This window comes from Eublepharis macularius, chromosome 4 (genome assembly GCF_028583425.1).
Source record: "Eublepharis macularius isolate TG4126 chromosome 4, MPM_Emac_v1.0, whole genome shotgun sequence".
In the NCBI taxonomy this organism is placed as follows: Eukaryota; Metazoa; Chordata; class Lepidosauria; order Squamata; family Eublepharidae; genus Eublepharis; species Eublepharis macularius.
In genome coordinates, this window is record NC_072793.1 from 30,755,322 (window position 1) to 30,778,075 (window position 22,754).

Sequence of the window (22,754 nt, forward strand, 5' to 3'; positions counted from 1 at the left end):
CTATTTATTTATAGATACACATATTGAATAGATGGGAGGCAAGCATGCCCTCAAGAAGTAATAGTCCCCAGACAATATTAATTCCAGTATACCGGCAACCTGCTTCTGCTGGCCAAGAACCTTTTCCAGCAAGATCTAAAGTCAGGCTATTTTCTCTCTTGTGACCGGTTGCACTCTGGCACATGAGATGTGCTGCAAATTCCAGTGGCAAACAATAGCCACAGATCATCACAGCCATTAATGAGGAGGGCCCTACTGTTTTTATATTTTTCTACTAATACACCTCCTAAAACCCAACTGACATTGGTATTGTCGTGCCATATATTCTTTATAATCTAAATCTACCATCCACTGGCTCTCATCAGGAGGACATACTCAAGTTCATGCTCTAGCATAGTGGTTAAATGGTTGGACTGCGAGTCAGCACTCTGCTGTTCAAATCCCACTGCTGCCATGAGCTCAGCAGGTGGCCTTGGGTAAGCCAAGCCTCTGGGCCCCAGCTCCTTGGCTGTATTGTGGGGATAACAACACTGACTTTGTTCACTGCTCTGGGTGGACACTAACCTGTTTAGACCAGTAGTGTATAAATGTGCTGCTGCTAGTCAAATTTGCAGCTCAGTCCTATTTGTATTTTTTCAGAAACTGGAGTGGCACAATAGCTAAAAGAATTCCAAGTGTAACCAACGGTATAAACTTACAAGAGGGCTGTAGGCAAGTCAGTCTGCCTCAGGCCTTCATCTTTAATATATGAAGATTTTAACACTGACCCTTCCTTGCATAGCCATTGTAAGGAATACAAACCCATAAACGAGATCAAATGCTTTCAGGACTGAAAACACTACTGTATGCCATGAGTAAGAGTGCACGGGATTGTAACGTAAAAGTGGGCGCCTGCCCTCTTCCACGGCATGTTTTGGGCGAAGCAGGTATTCCTACTTCTGCTACTGAGCAGGAGCTCGAAACCAGTTTGCTCCGGATGAACGAAGGGAAAGGGGAATGTGTGTGCGTGCAGCGCCGGATCACAGTCGTCGCCCATCCGCTCCTTGCGGAAAGTGGAGGGAAGGCAGACGCAACAGGCGCCGCCGCTCTCCACAGAGCTGTTAAAGTGTAACCGCTTTGCACTGCGTCCGCCGCGGGCTGCGGGGTCAGGAGGAGGCGTTAAGGAGTCGGCCCCGTCCGCTCTGGCCCGCGGAGGCAACAAGCCCCGCGGAGCAATTAGGCAGCCTGGCTCTCGCTTTCGAACTCGCGCCCGCGGTTCGGCTCCCGGCCGGAGCTCAACGGCCACTGGAAAGGGGGCGGCTCTGCGGGCGAGGGAGGAGCAGCAGCCGCGGCGTGGCCGGAGCTCTCCACCTTCGGCCGTCCCAGGCAGTTCCTGCTCCCTGCCCGGGAGGGGAGTCGCCATGCTCGGCAACGGAGGCGGCGGAGGGTGCGCCCCTCCTGCGCGGAACGGGGCGCCTTTGCCGCCCGTTCTGGAGAGAGCCTCGTCTCTGGGCAAAAGCTACGATGTCTGTGGCAAGGTCTGAGCCTGCCCCGCCTGGGCGCTAGGGGGCGCGAGTGGGTGGGCCGACTTGGGGAGGGGGGACGGGGCTTCAGTGTACTTGTACCCCAATTGCCCAGCAGCATATTGCCCACTCCCCTTCACGGAAGGACGTGCAGCCCCCTCCCGCCTTGCTTAAGACATGCTCGGGAGAGTCCTGCTCTTCTGTCTCAAATGTCTTCCGTGGATCCCTTTCTGTCCAGCCTTAGTACCTCCGCCCCTTGCAAAAGCCTGTAGCGTTTCTCAGTTATTTTTTAATTTCTTAAATGAAAGGTGTTGCGGATAAATTTCGCCTGTAACAGAAATGTGTTCAGTGCTGAGGGGAGGGGAAGCAAGCTGCACATGCTCAGAGGCAATCTTCTTCATGCATTTCAGGACTGAGCTGTGGCATTATGTTTGCTCTGATTTTTTCTGGTGGGCTTTAGTTCAAACGAAGCCTTGCCTCCTTGACTTTGGTAGCTGGATAGTTACAGGGATTGAGTCTCCTTTTTTAAAAGAGGTTGCTAGTTAAAATGGATCCCCAAAACAGCAACAGGGCTTCCTCTTCTCCAGCAGCAGCTAGTAGCAGTTTCTATTCAAACCACTCCAGCAGGAAGTGGCTAAAAATGGGTTTTATAGGGAGGATGATAATGAAACAGAATCTTGTGAAGTCAAGCGAGGGGCAGAGTTTGTCAACATAATAAACTGTTTAGAATCCAAATTCAGGTCATTCACACGCTCATGAAAACTGGGATTATTAATTCTAGGAATCTCAAGGGTGTTAACAAGGACGAGGAGTGTATGCTCCCTGTTGGTTAACTGCAGCCAAGTGTTGACCACTTAAATTGACATGCAGCTATGAAGATGCTCCCCCTATTCTCTGGTAACAGTTAGAGAATATTTCAGAGTAAATCCATGTGAACATAGAAAACCAGGTTTGGAACAAGGAAAGCTAATTTACAAAATGGGTTGGGTGGGTTTGGGTTGGGTGACCCTACAACAGGAATGCGATAGGGCTTTCAACCTAACTCAAACTCCCTGGAATCCAGTAGGAAGGGAAGCAGATTTGAAAGGAATTTAGTACAGAACAGTGGCCAGCAATGAAAGGGTTAAACACCCTTCTTTCCCCTTTATTTCTGGGCTCAAAAATGCTCCCACCTGAAGCTGCTTTTTTGGAAAGAAAAGTTGTGTGTCAAGGCTTCATTGTACAAACTTGTAGAGTTTTTCCTCTAAGGCAGACTAGCAGACACTAATTAGAAACTGTGCTGATAACTTCTGCTATTGCAATGCCTTTATTTCAGAAAATCCAGAACTTTATTTTGTATATCACTGAATTTAATTTTTTTTTAAAGTGTGCCTCAGCTATTACAGATTTGCAAAACAGGGCTGTACCCAGCTGAAGACTGGGAAGAAGAATACGTGATTCATAGCCCTAAGCTGGAGTGTCCACAAATACATTCCCTTCTCCTGTTCCTTTTTCCTGGATTTTTAAAATTACTTTGGTTAAAGCTGCTGATACATCTGGTAGCTTTATCTTCTAATGAGAGACAGGTGATTGCTGTTATCTTAGAGCAGAGCAGTGGGGTTGCCTCTTCCTAGATAGATGAGTTCTGGCTGGTCCACATTTCCCAAAGACAGTCCCCCTCCTGAGTATAAAAATAGATACGGAGGTGCCAATGAAACCAGGACTTCTAAGCTGAGGTCTGCTTGCTTAGGGGGAGTGGATGCTAACTTGCTTGTTTGCTCTGCTATCGGGCAACATGGGTGAGGCAGCCGGCAAGGGGAAAAGAGAGTCCCAGATCAGATCAAATGTTACCACCCAAGTAATGGTTTCTTGAACATGTTGACTTTTGCCTGGGACCGAGCCAAGGCAGAGTCCCATATGGTCACCGTGACTTTGGGGCTGTTACACAGACAAAGGGCCAAAGAAAGAAGAAACTATTTGTTGCAACAGACCTGAGATCCTAATCACAGCTTGCACATATATCAGTGACAAAGTCTGGCTCTGGTGAATGAAGATAAAGAGGGGAAGATGCTAGTTCCAAGGGGTGGCGTCTGCTTGCTCAGGACTGTGACATCTGTGGAAAGCTTAAGCGGAAGCAGCAGCCCTCCTAGTAAGGAGTTTCATATACCTCCTGGCTGCACTTCCAGTTTGCTAGTAATCCTGAGGGCTCTCCAGCCCAGAACTCTTGATGCAGAATAACGGCCCATCCTATGCATGTTTGCACAGAAGGCACTCCATTTAAGTGGCTTATTTCCAAGCAGTCTTGCTTGGAAATAAGTTATCCTAGTTATCTACATTTTCGAAAACCTGACAATACATTAAGAGTTAAAGTTAAATCTGTGGGTGCATAACTTGATTGGCTGCTTGTCTCTTTGCATGAAGCCAATTACCCAACAAGAGTCTGAAGGCAGGCCGTTGTCCCAAAGTAAGGTTCACGGGGATGGGCAGGGAGGGGAAGCAGGAGCTGGAGCGTATGGCACAGAGTATGAAGGACCACCTCCTCCCATATGGCCCAGCCCACCGATAAAGTTCTGCTTCACAAGCCCAGAGATAGGATGGATTACACAACCAGAGACAGGGTTTTTCTGGTCGCGGCACCTTGCTTGCAGAATGCCTTTCCCCTTGAGACTGAGGCCATCCCCACTTCTCTGCCCTTGCACTAAGGAAAGAAAGAAATAGGTCTCAAGGAACCGCTAGCATCTATTGGAGCGTTTTCCACGATGAAGAATAACTACGGCTGGACGGCAGCACTAATACACCGAAGACGCACCATACCTGTGTGGAAGAGCTAAACTGAGTTTGAAGAGGATTGGTTTTCCATTTTTTTTTCTTAGCTGTCCCATCTGTTTGCAAGATTAGGTTCCTCCCTTCTTAACTAGGAATTTAAAATAGCTCTAAAAACAATAGGACAATGGCCTATTATGTGAAGAGCAGTATCGAAATGAGGAGCAAAGGAGTTGGGAGAGAAGAAAAAGCAAATGTCCTTGGCCATGCAGTGAAATGACAAAGAAAAGCCCACTCTGTGCTCAGCTGTGTCTGGTACCTCTCCTCAGCTAGGTTATCCAAACCCCGGCCTGAGTTCTAATATCACTCTGTTCTTTTGCATCAGCTCTCCCAGCGAAAGTACGTGCTGTCCATTGCATTATTAATGGGCTTTTGCACTCCGTGTCGTAGGTGATGCTGCTTGGTGATTCAGGCGTGGGGAAAACCTGCTTCCTCATCCAGTTCAAAGATGGGGCCTTCCTCTCTGGGACCTTCATAGCCACCGTCGGCATAGACTTTCGGGTGAGATTCTCTGCAGCTGCCAACACTGATAGGGAGATCTGTTTGGTACAGCATCAGGAATGTGTCAGACATCCTTCTCTGAAGGCAGAATGTTAAACTGTATTCCTCAGCATCTGTGATTGGAGGAGCCTGTGCATAGGGAAAGTGGATTGGCACATACAGTGAGTTCCTACAGTGGAGGCAAGATAGCATGAGGGTGGCACATGGATCTGTGTTGGTGCCAGTGCTATTCGATAGATGACTCTTGCCACGTTGGTTCTTCAGAAGAGTCATCTGTCTTTCATTGGATCAGCTTGCGTTGATATATATGCAAGCTTTAAAAAATTATTATTATTATTTATATTTATATCCCGCCTTCCCCGCAAGTGGGCTCAGGGCGGGTCACAACGGAAGATTAAAATATACAATTAACACAGCTTTCTAATAAAACACCTGCTCACTGTATAAAAACCATATAGCATCTGACGGAGGTGAAGGTGCAGCTTAACCATGCGTGGTTGCTCATATATGGGGGGTAGATGGTCAATACCCCCTACAGACATAGAGGAGACTGGGGCTCATTTGGTGGAAACCCTGATGGCCTCAACCATACGCCTGGCGGAACATCTCTGTCTTACAGGCCTGCCTGAAGGAGACAGGATCTTGGCAGGCCCGGGTGTCCTCAGACAGAGAGTTCCACCAGGTTGGGGCCAGGACCGAAAAGGCCCTGGCCCTGGTTGAGGCCAATCGAGCCTCCCTGGGGCCAGGGACCACCAATAGGTACTTACCAGCTGATCTCCACACCCTCCGGGGAGTATATGGGAAGAGACGGTCCCTCAGGTATTCTGGTTCCAGTCCATTTAGGGCTGTGCCTTGCACAGGCTGGAATGGAGGCCAAACTAGAACTTAATTTTTTTAAAGCTACTGTTTATTAATAACTAATCTTATGCTTTACAGACATAGATCCAGAGGAGTTAGTCATGTTAGTCTGTAGTAGCAAAATCGAAAAGAGTCCAGTAGCACCTTTAAGACTAACTGGTACAGTAAAGTTGGTTAGTCTTAAAGGTGCTACTAGACTCTTTTCGATTTCTCTACAGACAAAGATTACAAATTTGTCTGCAGACCACATTAAAAAACCGGAAATATTGTAATGCCTTTTTATAAGCGCCAACCAAATATCACAAAGCCACACATCTCAAAACGATGCGTAGGCTTTCACGATCTCTAGAACTCTTCATCGGGCTGGCTGTTCAGTGTAAAAAAAAAAAAAAAGAGGCAAAGACAAAATAAATCGTTTCAGGGCATGATGGCAAAGCCGAAAGTCTGCAGTTGTAGACTTAAAATGTAAAGCAGGATGTACAGGAGATTGCACTGGGATAATTGAGAAAGTGCAAGGCACAAAACGGCTTTTCAGGTTGCAAAGGAGGATAAAATGTACCTACTTTTGTGTAGGTGAAAGGCAGCAGTCGATCAAAACGTCTTTGTAGTTGAGCATTGTCAGTCTTTCAGTTCTGCCAGTTGATGTATGTCTCTGTCATTTCACATGTTTTCCCTGGACGATTTGCATTGCATTTTAGGATACCACTAAAGAGAAAGAGAATTTTTGTTTATTTAATTACTATTTTTTCAACCACTGTAAGATGGTGCTGGGAATACACCCCATTTGGATTTTCTTCCTTGGGAATCAGAATACTTCTCGGAGCCATGTCTACATACGGTTCTGATGGCTTCATTTCAGAAAAGAGGTAGAAGAAGGGCAGAAAAAAAGATTTGAGTTCTAGAATGCCAAGGAAAAGTTAAGTCTGCTTGTGCAGAATCTGATAGAGGTATACTAAAATCATTTATGGTTTAGGGAAAGTGAACAAACATTTGAGTTCTGCATTCTTACTGCCAGAACTAAAGCAATGATACTCAGTGGCTCAGGAGTCACATACCGTTTTTTGACATGCCAGCTGTGCCTCTTCTGAGCACTTTCTCTCGTGTAGCACATGTCCCATGCTTCATGAAAGTGGCATGGATCTTGTGGTTGCCATATGGTGAACACCTTGAAACAGTCACTGGCAGAAGAATGGGTTTAAGCTGCTAGTGAGGTGTGCACCCTCGGCCATGGATGGGAGTAAATGTGGTTATTTTGGTTGAGGGTTACAGCAAATGTAGCTCTCCATGAGTTGCAAAGTGAATACCGATCAGCTAGAGGGACGAGAACTCAGTGAAGTTATCATTGCTAATTTTAAAACACCTTTTATTTTGTTGTTGGTATTCCTTGCCATGTGATATGGGGATAGCCAGGACCATAAATACATTTTTAAAAGATATATATTTTCATAGAGAATAGAAATGTCTGTGCTTATTAAACATCAGAGCAACTGAATCATTACGTTGCCCCTATTAGACTGCTGTTTAATACTGTGCCAGGTGGAATATTGCTCTAACCCAGTAAGGGGGTTAGCTACACAAAAGAAAGGAAAATGGTAATGCTCAGCCGTCAGCAGGAGAACATTTCAGTCATTCGTAGCAGACCTGGAAGACATCATACTTCAACTGAAAAATGTCAGAGAGAGACTTTTTGACGTCGCCAAACTGGTATCGGTTTGCAAATTTGACACTTTGGAATTTGCTCTAAACAGATCCCGGGAACTAGCTGCTCACTACAGAAAATAATGATCATTTCTGTTTGGCAATCTGTAATGAGTTGTTCACTATGGAGAAGTCGTAGTTGCAGCAGGGCAGACAGCGTTACACAAAGGAAGCATAAGACAGTTTAGTTACATCAATAACTGCTGATTTACTTAGGAGGTTCTGGAGGAACAGATAAGGCTGTGCTGCATGCGTTATCAAGTAGCCAATTAACCAGCTGCTCCCAAACAACAGTCAAAGGATGATTTTAGATACCTTTTCCGTCATGCAAGCCACAAACATAAGATATTTTCATGCATGAGGCTAAATCACCTTTGAGCCTCACTTGCATTACTTGGGTGGTTGCCTGATCACTGTTCATGCAAAACAGAAAATGGAAAGGAGCCGTTTGTAATGCAAAGATGCATTTTGGCCAGCATAGGTCATTCTTTCATATTTGCATTCATTGTAGACTATGAGAAGTAAGATACCTCATATTGAGAGTCATGGACACACAATGTCTTCCAGTGGGTTACTGCTTGATTTCCAGTGACCAAAGAGTGTAGTTTTCACAAAGCTGTTGTGGGGAATTAGCACGCTATTCTCAGTGGTTGCTGTCATTTCGGTCTGAATGGACCTGGTACAGCCACAGTTATTAGAAATAATGTAAGAATGGGTTGAAGTAAAAGCTGACCTTGTGAAACTACAGACTGCATTTCTGATAACACCCTACGTTAAGGTAACAGTGACAAGCAAGCAGATACGCTGGTTCCCTCTCAGGGCCATACTAGACATGATGCTATTTTAAAGTTGAAGTTGACCGTGGTGGGACCAGAGATTTTGTTGTCATCATCCCCTCTCCCCCACCACCCCGGCCCATGTGCCTTTTCAAGTGCCAAAACAGCTCTGTTTCAACACTTGAAAGGGTACGGAGTGGGGGGGGGGGGACACAAGATCCCCAGGTTCTGCCATACTGCAGCAGGCCCAATGAGGATCGGGCGCTCGTGGCATTTTTAAATGGCTAGCTTCAGCTTTAAAATGATGTCAGCATCCACATGTCAGTCCCTTGACTCCCCCCCCCCCCCACACACATTATGGTCACTTTGAGGATATATGACTATTACTGCTAAATCAGAGATCCAGACAAGTTAGCCATGTTAGTCTATAGTTGCAAAATAGTAGAGTCCAGTAACACAGATGAATCTGACGAAGAGAGCTGTGGTTCTCAAAAGCTTATGCTACAATAAAATTGGTTAGTCTTACTGGACTCTTTACTATTTTGCTAAATCAGAGGTGGCTCGTTCCTCTGATGAGACTTCCAGGATATCTTGGTCATGGCTATCACCATTTCAGATCCTTCCCAGACTGGACAGTTATGCAGCTGTACCAGCAGAAGCTATCCCTTTCCCAAGCTTTCCGTCTTTGACAGCTTCAACTAAGGAACATCAATAAGTTAGTATTCCAGTGACCATGGCGCATACCCTCTTGTTGAAATGCTCTTGAAAAGATTGTTCTTGAAGCTTGATGGAAGATGGAATTGATGGGGATCCTGATCAGTGTAGGGGTGTGTGTGACCTTGGCGGAAAGTGCCATCAAATTGCAGCTGACTTATGGTGACTCCATAGGGTTTTCAAGGCAAAAGACATTCAGAGGTGGTTTGCCATTGCCTGCCTCTGCATAGCAACCCTGGATTTCCTTGGTGATCTTCCATCCAAGTTCAAATCAGGGCTGACCGTGCTTAGTTTCTGAGATCGGATTAGATTAGGCTAGCCTGGGCCGTCCAGGTCAGGGTGCTGTGTCCTTACACATGTCCAAAAAACCTGCTTGGGACTAGAGATGGGCACGAACCAGAAAAAAAACAAACCATGCGGTTCATGGTTCGTCCTGTTTCATGAACCATGAACAAATCTGCCCCGGTTCACAAACCGGTTCGTTTTGGTTCATGAAAATGTCACTTCTGGGCCAGCAAATCACCAGTCTGGGTCAGCAGAAGGTCACTTCCGGGTCATCAGAAGGTCTGCAGAAAGCCCAACCTCCATTGCCTAGGAAACTGATTGATTGGCACCAGGCTGTCTGCAGTGATGGACCAAAAACTGAACCAAACGAACCACCCTAAAGTTCATGGCAGTTCGTCAGAAATGAGCTCTGACGAACGGCTGGTCCGTGAACCACGAACCAGCCTGGTTCATGACGAACTTTGGTTTGTATTTTGGTTCATGTCCATCTCTGCTTGGGACACCTGAGCTGTTCTTGACTGATCTTCTGTGCATTGGTAGCTGTGCTCAGTGGTAAGAATGGTGATATTATCCTAAAGCAAAGGGCTTCACCTATCCAGCTGAGGTTCATAGAAGCAAACTACATGTACTATACTAAACAAAGCCATTTAGGGGTATTGATCTGTTGATAAGGGGCTGCTGTCCAGCCAATGAAAGTGGGACCTATGAAAAATGTGTTTCTTTCCAAAAGCCACAGTATAAAACCATACTTTGCCTTTGGAATAGCTAGACCATTTGCTGTTTCTTTGATACTGAACTGCTTGGAGGCAGGAAAGAAGAATGATGTCTGTTATTTACACAAAACAAGCAATCCCCTCGAAACTCCTTGTGGCAGGAAACCTTGAGGGAGACACGTAAGTATCCCGTGCTGATGAGGATTTAAAGCCGAGGTGGTCATAATAAGAAATATCTAGAAGACAGAATTAGAAATGTTCAACTGAGAAATGTTTTCTAATCAATCACTTTTTTTTGGTGATTTTTAAAAATATTTCTCTCTGAGGATATTTCCTGAAATGGGATTCAAATTAATCTTATCTTGCCTTTTTCCTAATTAGTAGCTGCTTTTGTTCTTTTTCTAGGTCTCTCTTAGGAATGCTGGAGTCTAATCATATGCGGGGGCATTGAGATTCCCATTGACCATCTGTTGTAATTGAGGACCATCAGAAACACACAGTATTCCCTCCCCCCCAAAGATTTATTTATTTATTTAGAGAATTTCTATGTTGCCTCTTCAGAGAACCTTGCTCAAGGTGGATTAAAAAAGCGAAACATAACATAGGCCATTTCCACACACTCTTAAAGAGATGGCCCACTCACCAAACTCTGGCTTTTTTTTCACTTACTCCATATGTCTCCGATTTCAAAGCGGAAGCAGGCCGTTTGGCTTCCATTTTTCGGGCGTCTTTTCTGAGAATGCAATTTCGAACACTTTCCTGCACCCCCTGAAAGACGCTGAAAAAATGGAAACCAAACAACCTGTTTCCGCTTTGAAATTTGAGACTTATGGAGTGAGTGAAAAAAAACACCAGTTTGGTGAGTGGGTCGTCTCTTTAAGAGTTTGTGGGAAAGGCCATAGCTTGAAAAATCATTAAAAATTGGCAATTATTGAAATCCAGGTTTAAAAACTCAACCAAATCATAAAAAACTGCACAAAACATTTTTCCACTTAAACTATTCTCATGAACAGTTCTCAGGCTAGTAGACACAATTTAAAAATATCATCCTCTTAAGGAAAAACTTGGGTTTGGGCCAGAAATGTTTTGGCCTAGTGCCTAAAAGAAAGTAAGATAGGTGCCAAGCTAGCCTCAAGGGGAAGGGCAATCCAAAGGTGAGGGGCCACGACCGAAAAAGCCCAGTCTCTGGTCTTACTGCCTCACCTCCGCAGGTGGGGAAACAGAGCAGGGCTTGTGAGAAAGATTTTAACTGGCAGGCTGGACAGCGCTGGGGGAAGTGATTCTGGCAATGTGCTATAATGAACCATCGATTGTATCATCATGAGGCGTTAGACCAAACTCAACATAGAAAAATAGTATCTTTTGGACAAGGTTCTAATTAACAAAGAAACCAGATTTCTGTGACAGATTGTGTGAAAATGAGCTGGTGCAGTCAGACAATATATGGCAATATATGAATCAAAGCTTTCTCCTGAACATCTATGAGCCTGCCCTCCCCTTCTGAGGGCTTGGAAGATGTCTGTACTAAAAATGTAAACTGATTTAACTGTAGTGGTTTTTATATTCAAAGAACCCTAGGAACTGTAGACTACAAATCTGTAAGAGAAAATTCTTAACGTGTAAAAGTCATCTGTCTCCAGGGCTCATGGGGCGGGGACTGGGGGGAATATGAGCCTCTATTAACCTTTTATCTAACAACACTGAACTACTACTGATTGTCCCATTGATTTTTAGACTTCCCTGTACCTGTTGTTATTCTGTCTTACATGGTGTTGTGTTTTGTTTATTTTTACAGAACAAAGTGGTCACAGTGGACGATGTGAAAGTGAAACTCCAGGTAGGTTTGATAAACCACCATGAGTGTTTCATTTCCAAATGATCCCTCCAAAATAGATACAGGATTTGCTCTTTTTTCATACCATGGCAGAAAGATATGCAACAGATGAGTTGTCTCCTTGGTACGGTTTCAGCTATTGTGTTTTTCCTTGTTGTGCAGTGGTTACAGGCACCAAACCCAGTGCCAGAAAGAAATATTGCAGGCATGCTCCAAAGGAGTCATCTCCTTTGCTTCCTGTCCCTCTAATGCATGCATGCTCCCATACAGAGTGCAGTATGACGCAAGAGAATTCCACCCTGACGAGTCGTCCAGGCCAGCATGACTGTAACAAAGAAAGCAAGCAGTTGAGCAGTAGTATATTCAGGAGGAACCAGAGATGTGGCATGTCATTTGACAGCTATATCCTCACGTCGCCTGTAAGGATGGTTTAGGGACAGGCTGTAGTCACGTTGTGAGCTGATTCTGCACACGTCAGATAATGTACTTCCAATCCTCTTCAGAGATCATTTGGAACTGAATTTTTCGAGTGTGAAACACAAAATCCACTTCCAAACGATAGCTAAAGTGCATTATCCAACATGTGCGGAATCCACCATAGTCCCATATATTGCTCAGGTGGGCGGAGGACCAGTGAAGGTTGAGCCAAGGGCATTCTGGGTCTTATGGATGCTATAGTGCGCTGAATAAGCTTATCTTTCCCCCTAAAAAGATGATGCTTCAGAAAGGGCCTGTACATTTGCCTTTCAAAAAGGGAATTTGTGTGCTTGGGTCAGCATCTTTCCATGCTTGCAAGTGCTTATTTCTCTGTGTTTCTGTTGTAACAACGGGATGGGATCCACTGGCTATGCTGTCCCTCTGTGCTGTCCCTCTCTAATGTTGTGAGTGCATGGGGGTGGATGAAGGGTGGTTTGGCTTCAAAACTGTAGCTTAGCAGATAGGGACCCTTGGTTTTGAATACAGTCATAACTATGGCTCTCATTTTAGCAAAGAACATCTGTTACCATTTGATATTCTATTATTCAGACACACACAGCCTCAATCATTCCAGGTTTCTCTGTCGTTAGTCCTTATAACTTGTCCTGTATATCTGAGGCTATCACTGTCAGGCGGATTTCCTGCTTTCATCCGTCTGCCTGAACTAACTTCTGTCAACACTATTTTTCATTCGATAAACACCTGGTCTGGAATATTACCATCTGCCTGCAAGGTACTCCTCAGATCTGGGTCCCAACAGCCATATCCCTTGGAAGAACAGTCCGTGGTTTGTTTTGATTTGCCTAGTATCTGGGACCAGAATGAAATGGGCCTTTCTTTTGGTTTACTAAGTTTGCTTCCCTGCAGATCTGGGACACTGCAGGCCAGGAGCGGTTCCGGAGCGTGACCCATGCTTACTACCGAGATGCTCAGGGTAGGTCCTCTGGCAGGGTACCTTGACACTGTGACTGGAAAAGGCTTTTACTACCAAAAATTAAATGGAGGGCGTGTTACTCTGTGATGCAGCTCCTGCTTTGCATGAAGAAGGCCCCAGGTTTAATCAGTTAAAAGCCTCTTGGGAGCAGGGCTGGGAAAGACTCTTGCTTAAGACCCTGGAGAGCAAGCAAATAGAGAGTATCACGGTAATATACAGAGGAAATAAACTAGCCGTGAAACCTAACTAATAAATAATTCTGTTATAATTCAATCAAATTTGTAGCAATACTATAATCATCTTGAACAGGAAAACCAATGTATACACGCACGTGCGTCAAAATGAAAGACGGATGCTAAAGGCGAGAAATTGATTGACTAATGGAAGTGTATATGCTTGGATTGTGATATAACGACTGCCAGGATGAAGAGATGAAACGGTCAGATTGCTGGCTTCCCGTCACAGTTGTGTATCATTTCTTCTTTACTGCCTCTCTTTGCCTCATTTCATGAGACCATATACACCGTTTTTTCCTCCAAAGAATTGCATTGAAGACTTTTCTCGCACCGTCACGCTACAAACCTATTGGGACTTTGGTGGTTACTATATAGACCTTTGGTCAATTTCAGGCACGAGCACTTTAATATTGTATATGAATCCTTGTTGATTAATAATTTATATGATGCCCTGCCTCTTGTATTTGTAATCACCTTCCCTGTATACATTGTTTTTCCTGTTCAAGTTGATTATAGTATTGCTATAAATTTGATTGAATTATAACAGCATTATTTATTAGTTAGGTTTCACGGCTAGTTTGTTTATTTCCTCTAAGACCCTGGAGCGCCAATGTCAATCAGAGCCGATAATACTGGGCTAGATGGATCAGTGGTCTGACTTGCTATAATGCAGCCTCTCATCTTGTGCACGCAACATCTCCGTAATTTTAGACAAATGCGATTCTTTTCTTGCCTTCCAGCTCTTCTCCTCCTCTATGACATCACCAACAGAATGTCCTTTGACAATATCCGGGTGCGTATTTGAGATCTGCAGTCTGACCTTGACGTCCTATACAAAATGATCATCCAGACCCTGCTGATTCCAACTGGACCGGGTCCTCCGTTCATTGAGAGGGCGCAATAGGATTGCCAGCAGGCTATCCTAGACAGCTCTTGGGCCTAACAGTAGTTGGCCATGAAGAAAAGAACTTAAGAAACTTCTCACAGCAAGGATATCAGGGGGTCATCTGCCCATCACAGCGTGGTTAAAGATACTGCTGCAGTGGCCAGCTGATAAGTCGGCAGCCCTGGGGAAACATATTATGAAGAAGCTCGGTTGTTTGCTCAGCTATAAGAGTGAAAGTAGTTACTCTTTTCATGGGTCACTTGTGAGGCTCAGCCCAAGGTTAGTTTTAGAACATGAGGTAATACAGTTCCAGCTTCATGAAGGAACTCCGTTGAAGACCACCTTGCAGTATACTCTCCCAACCACCAAAACTGAAAGCCCTTTGGATCCCTGCTCCACGTGTTTTAAATCTGCTTGTCTCATTGATGGCCCCAATTGTATAGAGGCTCTCCATACTAAGGATATGTGGCCCACTGATATCCCATGACATTGTAGAATTAATTTAATTTATTAGATTTATACTCTGCCCTCCCCACATCAGCAGGCTCAGGGCGGATAACAGCACAATTTAAAACATATATAGCCCTGGAGAATCAGTGCCTGTTTCTCCTCCACCCTTGCACATTGCATCTAACTCTGTGCTTTGCTAATTGATACTAGAGTAAGCTCTCTCTCTCTTCTCTCCACTTTTTCCCCTTCATCTGTAGGCCTGGCTAACAGAGATACACGAATATGCCCAAACGGATGTGGTCATTATGTTGCTAGGCAATAAGGTATGTGTCATTTCCTGACAGATGATAGACATGTATTCTTTTGCAAATATTTCCCCTCTTTCTTGTCTCTGAACTCTCCTCATGAGACATTGTTATTGTGTGTGTGCTGCAAAATTCTGTACTAAAATCAGTACATAAAGGAATGTTGTTCTTAGGGGAAAGTCTTCCTAAACAATGGATCAAAGAGAGCAACACTGGCACCTCCATTCCCTCCACTGATAGTCCCCCCCCCCCCCATAACACCAAAAAGCTCCTTGGTCCCACATAAAATATTTTGAGCCTTCCAGTCTCCATGGCATGTTTCCTGCTAACTTCCTGGTCTAAACTTTCACGCAATTTCTTTTTTTATATATTCCAGAAATTACAAAGAATAGTCTAAACATATTAAAATATGTAAACTGTTCTCTGTTTATGTGTGTGTGTGTATCTGTTTCTGAAAGTGAAGTTAAGGTTTTCCAACGGTTTGCAAAGATGGTATCATTAGTCTCTCATCTCTCAATCAAACTAACATAATCAATTTACAGTGCAGTCCCAATTGGAGTTACTCCCCCCTAAATCCCCTCTAATAGTGCAATCCTAAGCAGAGTTACTCCAGTCTAAGCCCATTGAAGTCAATGGGCTTAGACTGGAGTAACTCTGCTTAGGATTGCACAGTAAGTCAGCAAATTAGGGTATAACCGTGCTTAGGAATGCACTCTTAGGTTGCTGCCTTCCAAACTTTAATAATCCATAATTTTAATATTTAAAACTTAAAATTTTAAAAATAATTTTATTTAAAAAGAAGAACAGAGAGTGGACAGTATTATAGTAACCTTAAAAACAGTAAACCATGCACGATTTTACATTATTATGGATGATAAGCAACAAAAGAGTGATAAACGGTGCATAGAGTAATACAAACAAAATGAAGATCAGTTACATGAAAATAAAGAGCAAAAGGTATAACACGACTAAACTATTTCTTATTATTATTACTTATATGTACTCAGCATTTTCTATTCAGCATTCTAAAATATTTAAAACTTGTAATGTTTTTTTTTTCTTTCCATTTTTCAATAATCACCATTTTGGTTGTTCCTTATGCTCAAAACAACAAAAATCATTTACAAAGCCAGGAAGATAACCTTGGAGAATTTTAAAGCCTGCCGTACAAGGAACATCCTTGTACAACTTTTATCCCCCAAATTTTGTATAACTGGACATGATCACCTGTTAGAAATCGGCAGACTTAACTCCACATTTCCAGCTCACGTGGTGATCGATATTATGCACTTTATTCTTTTTGTCAGGAACCAAGAACGTTTTTAGTAAATCACTTAGCAAAACATTTCCCACATGTTAATTTAAATACCATTCGCTGATCCTGATGTAAAAATTCTGTTCCTTTCATCCACTTGTTCCATGTATTTTTTTAAAATAGCTTTTCCATGTATTTTTTTTAAAATAGCAATTAATTTCAACAATCCTTGGTATAAATTTTACAGTCAACCTTTAGGCTTTCATGTTTTTGTAAACCGTATTTTCAAAATATGTTAAATGCATGTGTAGCTGGTTTCCTTTTCTTTCATATCAATATATTTATTTTATTTATTTAATTACATTTTTAGACCGCCCTCCCCGTCAGACGGGCTCAGGGCGGTTTGACAACAAATTAAAAACAGTAAAAACATTATAAAAACATTAAAACAACGTATAAAAAACCATTAAAACCAGTCATATAATTACATGACTGAAAATACTGGAGCTATTTAACCTTCACATTTTTTTTCTTTAAATGCACTAATGAAATACATTGTTCACTAGTTATCATGTCAGCAACTCTTGTAACTTTATTTCCTACCCAACTTGATAAAGAGCAATGCAGAACTTCTCCTTGCTCCCACATACAGCATTTTGAACTTTTCAGACGCTCTGAACCAAGCTACAAGTAACGCCTGACACAGGTTGGACACTTGTCACCTTCCCTCAAGTTTTCATGGGAAATGTAGGCGTCCTGGTCTTGCAGCTTGGCTCTCCATTTAATTGAAGTTTACAGAGCAGCAGTCTATGGGAGGGAGAACGTGTGGACAGGAGGGGAATGCAGGCGTTGGGCTCTCGCCAGGCGCCCCCTTCCCCTCCACTGTGTGTGTGTGTGGGGAGGTCTTTAAACTTCAATTAAATGGAGAGCCAAGCTGTAAGACCAAGATGCCTGCATTTCCCATCAAAACTTGAGGGAAGCTGACAAGTGTCCAACCTATGTCAGGTGTCACTTGTAGCTTGTCTCACTCGCTTCCTACAGCTTTCCACACTAAACTTCACAGCAGTTTCAATTACTTAAGTGTGACAGGGTGTCCTGGAGCTGTCACTTGGGGTTTGAATGGAGGATTGAACCAAGAGGACATTCAAGCCAATTGTGGGAGAAAAGGAAGCATTATTCATAGGGTGTGTTCTATGATTAAAAGATGAATTTCAACCAAGACCCCAGTGGCACTGTAAAGATTGAAGAAATATATTCTGGCAGAAGCTGAAATGGATGAGATCAAATGTGTGTTCTAAGTTGGCAGATATATGTATCCATTAGCACAAGACAAAGAATTTTTATAAATGTCAGGAAAAACGAGGTCTGCCACATTTCTCTACGAAACCACAGTATGTACAATCTAAGATGTATATAAGATGGCTAGGGATTGTTGTTTTGAGCAAGAATGTAGATGTTCCAGGGACAGCCTGGGTTTTTTTACATGGAATGGGAACAGATATGCTAATCCTTGGGCTGCTGGGAAGAAGAGTTTAATGGGATTTCCTAGGGTGTCTAGCTCTTTTTTTAAAAAAAAAATTCAGCTCAATAGGCAATTTTAAATAAAAGACTTGCAAATGAACAATACATTTTTTCCTTCTTCACAAAGATGACAGCTGTATTAGGGTATACATGTTGGCCTTTATTAACCCAGTTTCATGAGATGTTTTTAAGAACCAACTTGCGCAACCATTTTGGCATGTCAGAATGCACTTTTATATATGTGCTTATATTAAATTAAAGACTTGAATTAGTCTGCTTTCTCCCCAAAATGCCCAAGGCGGCATATAATGGTTAACATTGTATTTAAAGGCAATAGTAAATTAAACAAATCAAGATAACCAAAATCATAAAAATATATTAGTTACTCAAGAAATCCTCCATTAACATAGTAAACGATTCTTCAATCTGCACTGAAGACATCCTCAGTTCTCCATACTCCTTGCCTAGTATAAGCACAGCTCTTTCAGTTGCCGTGTGCTTGGCTCTCCATTACAGCTGCAAGACCAGGATGCCTACATTTCCCATCAAAACTTGAGGGAAGCTGACAAGTGTCCAACCTGTGTCAGGTGTCACAAATTCTGAGAGCCAAGCTACAAGTGATGCCTGACACAGGTTGGACACTTGTCAGCTTCCCTCAAGTTTTGATGGGAAATGTAGGCATCCTGGTCTTGCAGCTGTAATGGAGAGCCAAGCTGTAAAATCAGGATGCCTACATTTCCCATCAAAACTTGAGGTAAGCTGACAAGTGTCCAACCTGTGTAAGGCGTCACTTGTAGTTTGGCTCTCAGCTTGCTTTTGGAGGAACATAAGAATGTTGTGGTTCTAAATGTGGAGGCTCCCTTTTGTCTCTGTGGCTAGTGGCCAGTGAGAGACATTATCCTTCATTATTCTGTCTAATCCCCCTTTACAGCTGTCTATGCTTGTGGCCATCACTACATCCTCTGGCAAGGAATTCCACATTTTAATCACTTATCATGTAAAAAAAGTATTTCCTTTTGTCTATCATGAATCTACTGCCCATCAGCTGCACAGGATACCCTAAAGTTCTAGTATATTGGGAGAAACTCTATCCTGTTCCCCCTTAGCCATCTCTTTTCTAAATGGAAACATCTCAGACTTATCAGCCTTGCCTCGTAAGAAAGGTGTTCCAAACCCCTAATCATCTTAGTTGCTCCCTTCTGTACTTTTTCCAGCTCTGTAATAATTATTTATTTATTTATTTATTTATTTATTTATTTATTTATTACATTTCTAGACCGCCCTCCCCGTCGGACAGGCTCAGGGCGGTGTAACAACATACAATTTATGATACAGTTTAAAACAATAAAAACATTATAAATAAACATTTAAAAACATTAACAATGTGCAATAAAATTTCTCAGATGGTGGGTATAAGTATGTGTCACACTTTATGAGCTCCTGCATGGGTGGTGGATGGTCTTCAGTGGTATGGCCGGCAAGAGGACAGCCTAGCCCCCACCAAATGCCTGGAGGAACATCTCTGTCTTGCAGGCCCAGCGGAAAGATAACAAATCCCCCCGGGGCCCTAGTCTCCTCAGAGAGTTCCACCAGGTTGGAGCCAGGACTGAAAAGGCCCTGGCTCTGGTAGAGGCCAGACGGACCTCCCTGGGGCCAGGGACCATCAACAACTGCTTATTAGCTGATCGAAGCAACCTCGGGGGAACATATGGGGAGAGGCGGTCCTGAAGGTATACTGGACCCAGTCCACATAGGGCTTTATAGGTCAACAACAACAACATTCGATTTATATACCACCCTTCATGCCCACTCAGAGCGGTTTACAAAGTATGTCATTATTATCCCCACAACAAAACACCCTGTGAGGTGGTTGGGGCTGAGAGCTCCAGAGAACTGTGACTAGCCCAAGGTCACCCAGCTAACTTAGTGGAGGAGTGGGGAATCAAACCCGGTTCTCCAGATTAGAGTCCTGCACTCTTAACCACTACACCAAACTGGTTCTCAGTTTGTCCTTCTTGAGATACAGTGACCAGAGTGGCACACAGTATTCTAAATAAAAGTCACACCACTGATCTATACAGGGGGATTATAATACTGGCCATTTTATTAGAAGTCTGATTCCTGATAATCTCCAACATAACGTTTTCCGTTTTCACTGCTGCCGCACACTGGGTTAACACTTTTATTGAGCTATCCACTATGGCCCCAAAGTTTCTTTCGTGGGGGGACATCCTGCCCCCATGATACATGCCCCTATGGAAGCAAGCAAATAACTTCAGTACAGGTGGAGGAATAACTATAACAGCAGTAAACCTCATTATAATTTCAGGTGGGTATCTGTGCCGGTCTGTAGTCAAAGAGCAAGATTGGAGTCCAGTAGCACCTTAGAGACCTACAAGATTTCCAGGGTGTATAAAGTTTTGAGAGTCAAAGCTGCCTTCGTCAGACTCTCGAAAGCTTATATCCCGGAAATCTCTAAGCTGCTGCTGGACCCAAATCTTCCTTGTGGTTGTGACATGCTGGTTGTGAATTGGCCCTAACAGTATTTCCAAAATGTAATGTGAGAAACAACCTTAAACTCATTTGATAAAAGGGATGAGATATAAAGTCTAGAGATACATGTTGAGGATGTAAGAGTGAAAAAAAAAATGATTTTCATATATACTAGAGAAAGTTAGAAAATTCTGGCAACAATGAAAGACAGCCCATTGCTAAATTGTTAAAGATAAAGAAAGCATAGACTTAGTGTCTTGGTAATAGTAAGCATTAATCTAGCCAGCTGCTGGAATATTTCTGGGGGTTCCCCCCCCCCCCAAAAATTGGGATGGACATAGGAAAAGTTTAACACTCTTCTTATGATAAAGTTAAAATGAAGATTTAGCAAGAAACATGCATGCCTCAATAGGAGACATTAATTTTTGTTACTTACTGAAGTGTTTCTTTAGATATTACATTTCTGATTAGTCTGTAAAATAACAGTAATATACTCCAAACCTTGGCATATTTGGGACTTGATTTGCTTTGTAATTTGTATTGAATAAAACAAGCAGGCTCTTGGACTCTTTCTGGCCAAGGTGAGCCAGCAGGGGGCACCCAGGATCTGGAGTTTCAGCCGATGGGACATACTCAACAGGCTCTCTGGCATATGTTCTTTTAGAAGGCAAGGAAGAAGCTTTGGGAGTCAAACAGTCCGAGAAAAAACAGCCAATAGGTGGATCGTTCTCAAAGAACAGATACTATCCAAGTGGCTGTTCAGTCCTGAGTTTCAATAGCGCAGAGATATTAACGAATTGTGAAATTTGACTTTTTGCAACATTTTTGAAAATGCATCTGAAGTTTTCAAACTGATAAGATGATTACTCCCTGCCATCCCTTATATGTCATGTTCTTTTGGTGGGGTTGGTATCAGGCTGATCTTTCAAATGTTTTCCTGACAGCAGCTTATTCCCTCTGCACAGCAACAGTTGCAAGTGGAACTAGGTAGGGCCAAGCCAGAAGTGACAAGTTACACTTGAATGGCAAGTGAATAGACTCGCATGTATTCCTCCCTGTTCACTTCTGCTCCACTTGCACTCCACTCGATCACAGAGTGCAAGCGGAGCGCAAGTGAACAGGGAGGAATACATGCGAGTCTGTTCACTTGCCATTCAAGTGTAATTCGTCACTTCTAGCTTGGCCCATAGTCAGGGCCCTTTGCATGGTATCTTCTGACCAGTCCATTGCCTTCCCCATCAGGCAGAGAGCATATATGAAGGGCTTGCGTGATTGGCTGCATCCATTTGACTCCAGCTTCTAGGCAATAGTCTACAAAGATGCCAGGAGGGAGGTGTTCCTGTGGTGTGATTGTTCATTTTTGACCCCCCCCCCCAATGAAAATACCTCAGGGAAATGAACTTGCATTGGAGGAACACACCCGCAGCAACACTGCCTTAACCATTCCCCTTTTATTTGCAGGCTGATGTGAGCAGTGAGAGAGTAATAAGGACAGAAGATGGGGAATCGTTAGCCAGGGTGAGTAGATGAGTGAGAGCAGGGCTTACCTGGATTTTGGGCCCCCCGAATAAGATATCCATCAGCGCTTCCCCTCTAATGGTAACCCCGACTTTGCTCTGGGTGCATGTGTACTCTACCTCTTTCCTGCTCTTTTTAAGCCTCTTTGTTGCCAGAAGGGCTAAAAGGAGCCAAGGAGGGTTGGTTCTGTGTTCCTTCCAGTGGTGGTCTGATCAGCAGATGGGAGGTCCCTCCCTCCAACAGCATCACTAGGGACCCTGGGGTGATCACGTTTCCTGCGAGAGGAACATCTAAGGAGGCAAACAAGCAAGCAGCTAGTGGCAAGGTACAGCAGCTGACATCCGACTCAGTTGTCCTCTTGTCTTGGTGGACGGAGAGGAGGAGGAGACATGGTGCAGCCAAGTGGCATGGCGGGGGCAATCCTTCAGAACAATATTCCTCCATGGAATTGCTGTAAAAAGGAGAGTGGGTGGCAGCCACTCCTAGGCCAGGTGGGCAAGGTAGGCATGGCTTGTGGGCCATCCTGAGGTCATGGCAGCTGCCCGAAGATTCCAGCCCTTGACAGTGGTCCTGAGTGCAAGCAGAAAACTCGTTACATAGAGCAGGTAGGCCTCATAAGGGACAACTCCAGCCCAGTGCCATCCCTTTCTCTCTTCTTTTTGCTTGGAAGATGGCAATCTGTTTCACGGCTTTTTTTCTGGGGAAAGAAGTGGAGGAACTCTCACATGGGGCAACTCCCAGGAGGAGTTGGCATGCCTCTCAGTACATGTGCGCGTGTGTGCGCGCACTCCCAGGACTGTGCGATGATGTCACATCCGGGAAGTGATGTTATCAAGCAGGCCATGGCTGCCATGAGAGTGCTCTCGTGCTCCAAGAAGGGCCCGATTTGGCCCAGATCGGGCGTAAATCGGCCCAGAACGGGCCACTGCAGCATGGGGGAGCACCCCCCCCGCCCGGCAGCAGCCAGACCCAGGCTGTTTCAGGCACAAATTGGGC

The 22,754-nt window shown here is 43.9% G+C and overlaps 1 protein-coding gene across 2 annotated transcripts in view; it reads left to right on the forward strand.

The window, feature by feature from the left end:
- The window catches only part of RAB37 (RAB37, member RAS oncogene family), a 99,970-nt gene that overhangs the window by 72,980 nt on the left and 4,236 nt on the right, over positions 1–22,754 (forward strand). Inside the window, exons 1-7 of one of the 2 annotated variants that reach the window (XM_054978710.1) lie at positions 1,263–1,517; positions 4,695–4,805; positions 11,645–11,686; positions 13,028–13,094; positions 14,071–14,123; positions 14,924–14,989; positions 21,702–21,758. In XM_054978710.1, the coding sequence (XP_054834685.1) occupies positions 1,401–1,517; positions 4,695–4,805; positions 11,645–11,686; positions 13,028–13,094; positions 14,071–14,123; positions 14,924–14,989; positions 21,702–21,758 (513 nt within the window). In that variant the 5' untranslated portion in view covers positions 1,263–1,400. Of the gene's footprint in view, positions 1–1,262; positions 1,518–4,694; positions 4,806–11,644; positions 11,687–13,027; positions 13,095–14,070; positions 14,124–14,923; positions 14,990–21,701; positions 21,759–22,754 lie in introns of those variants that run through there. The other variant, XM_054978709.1, reaches the window with a different exon arrangement.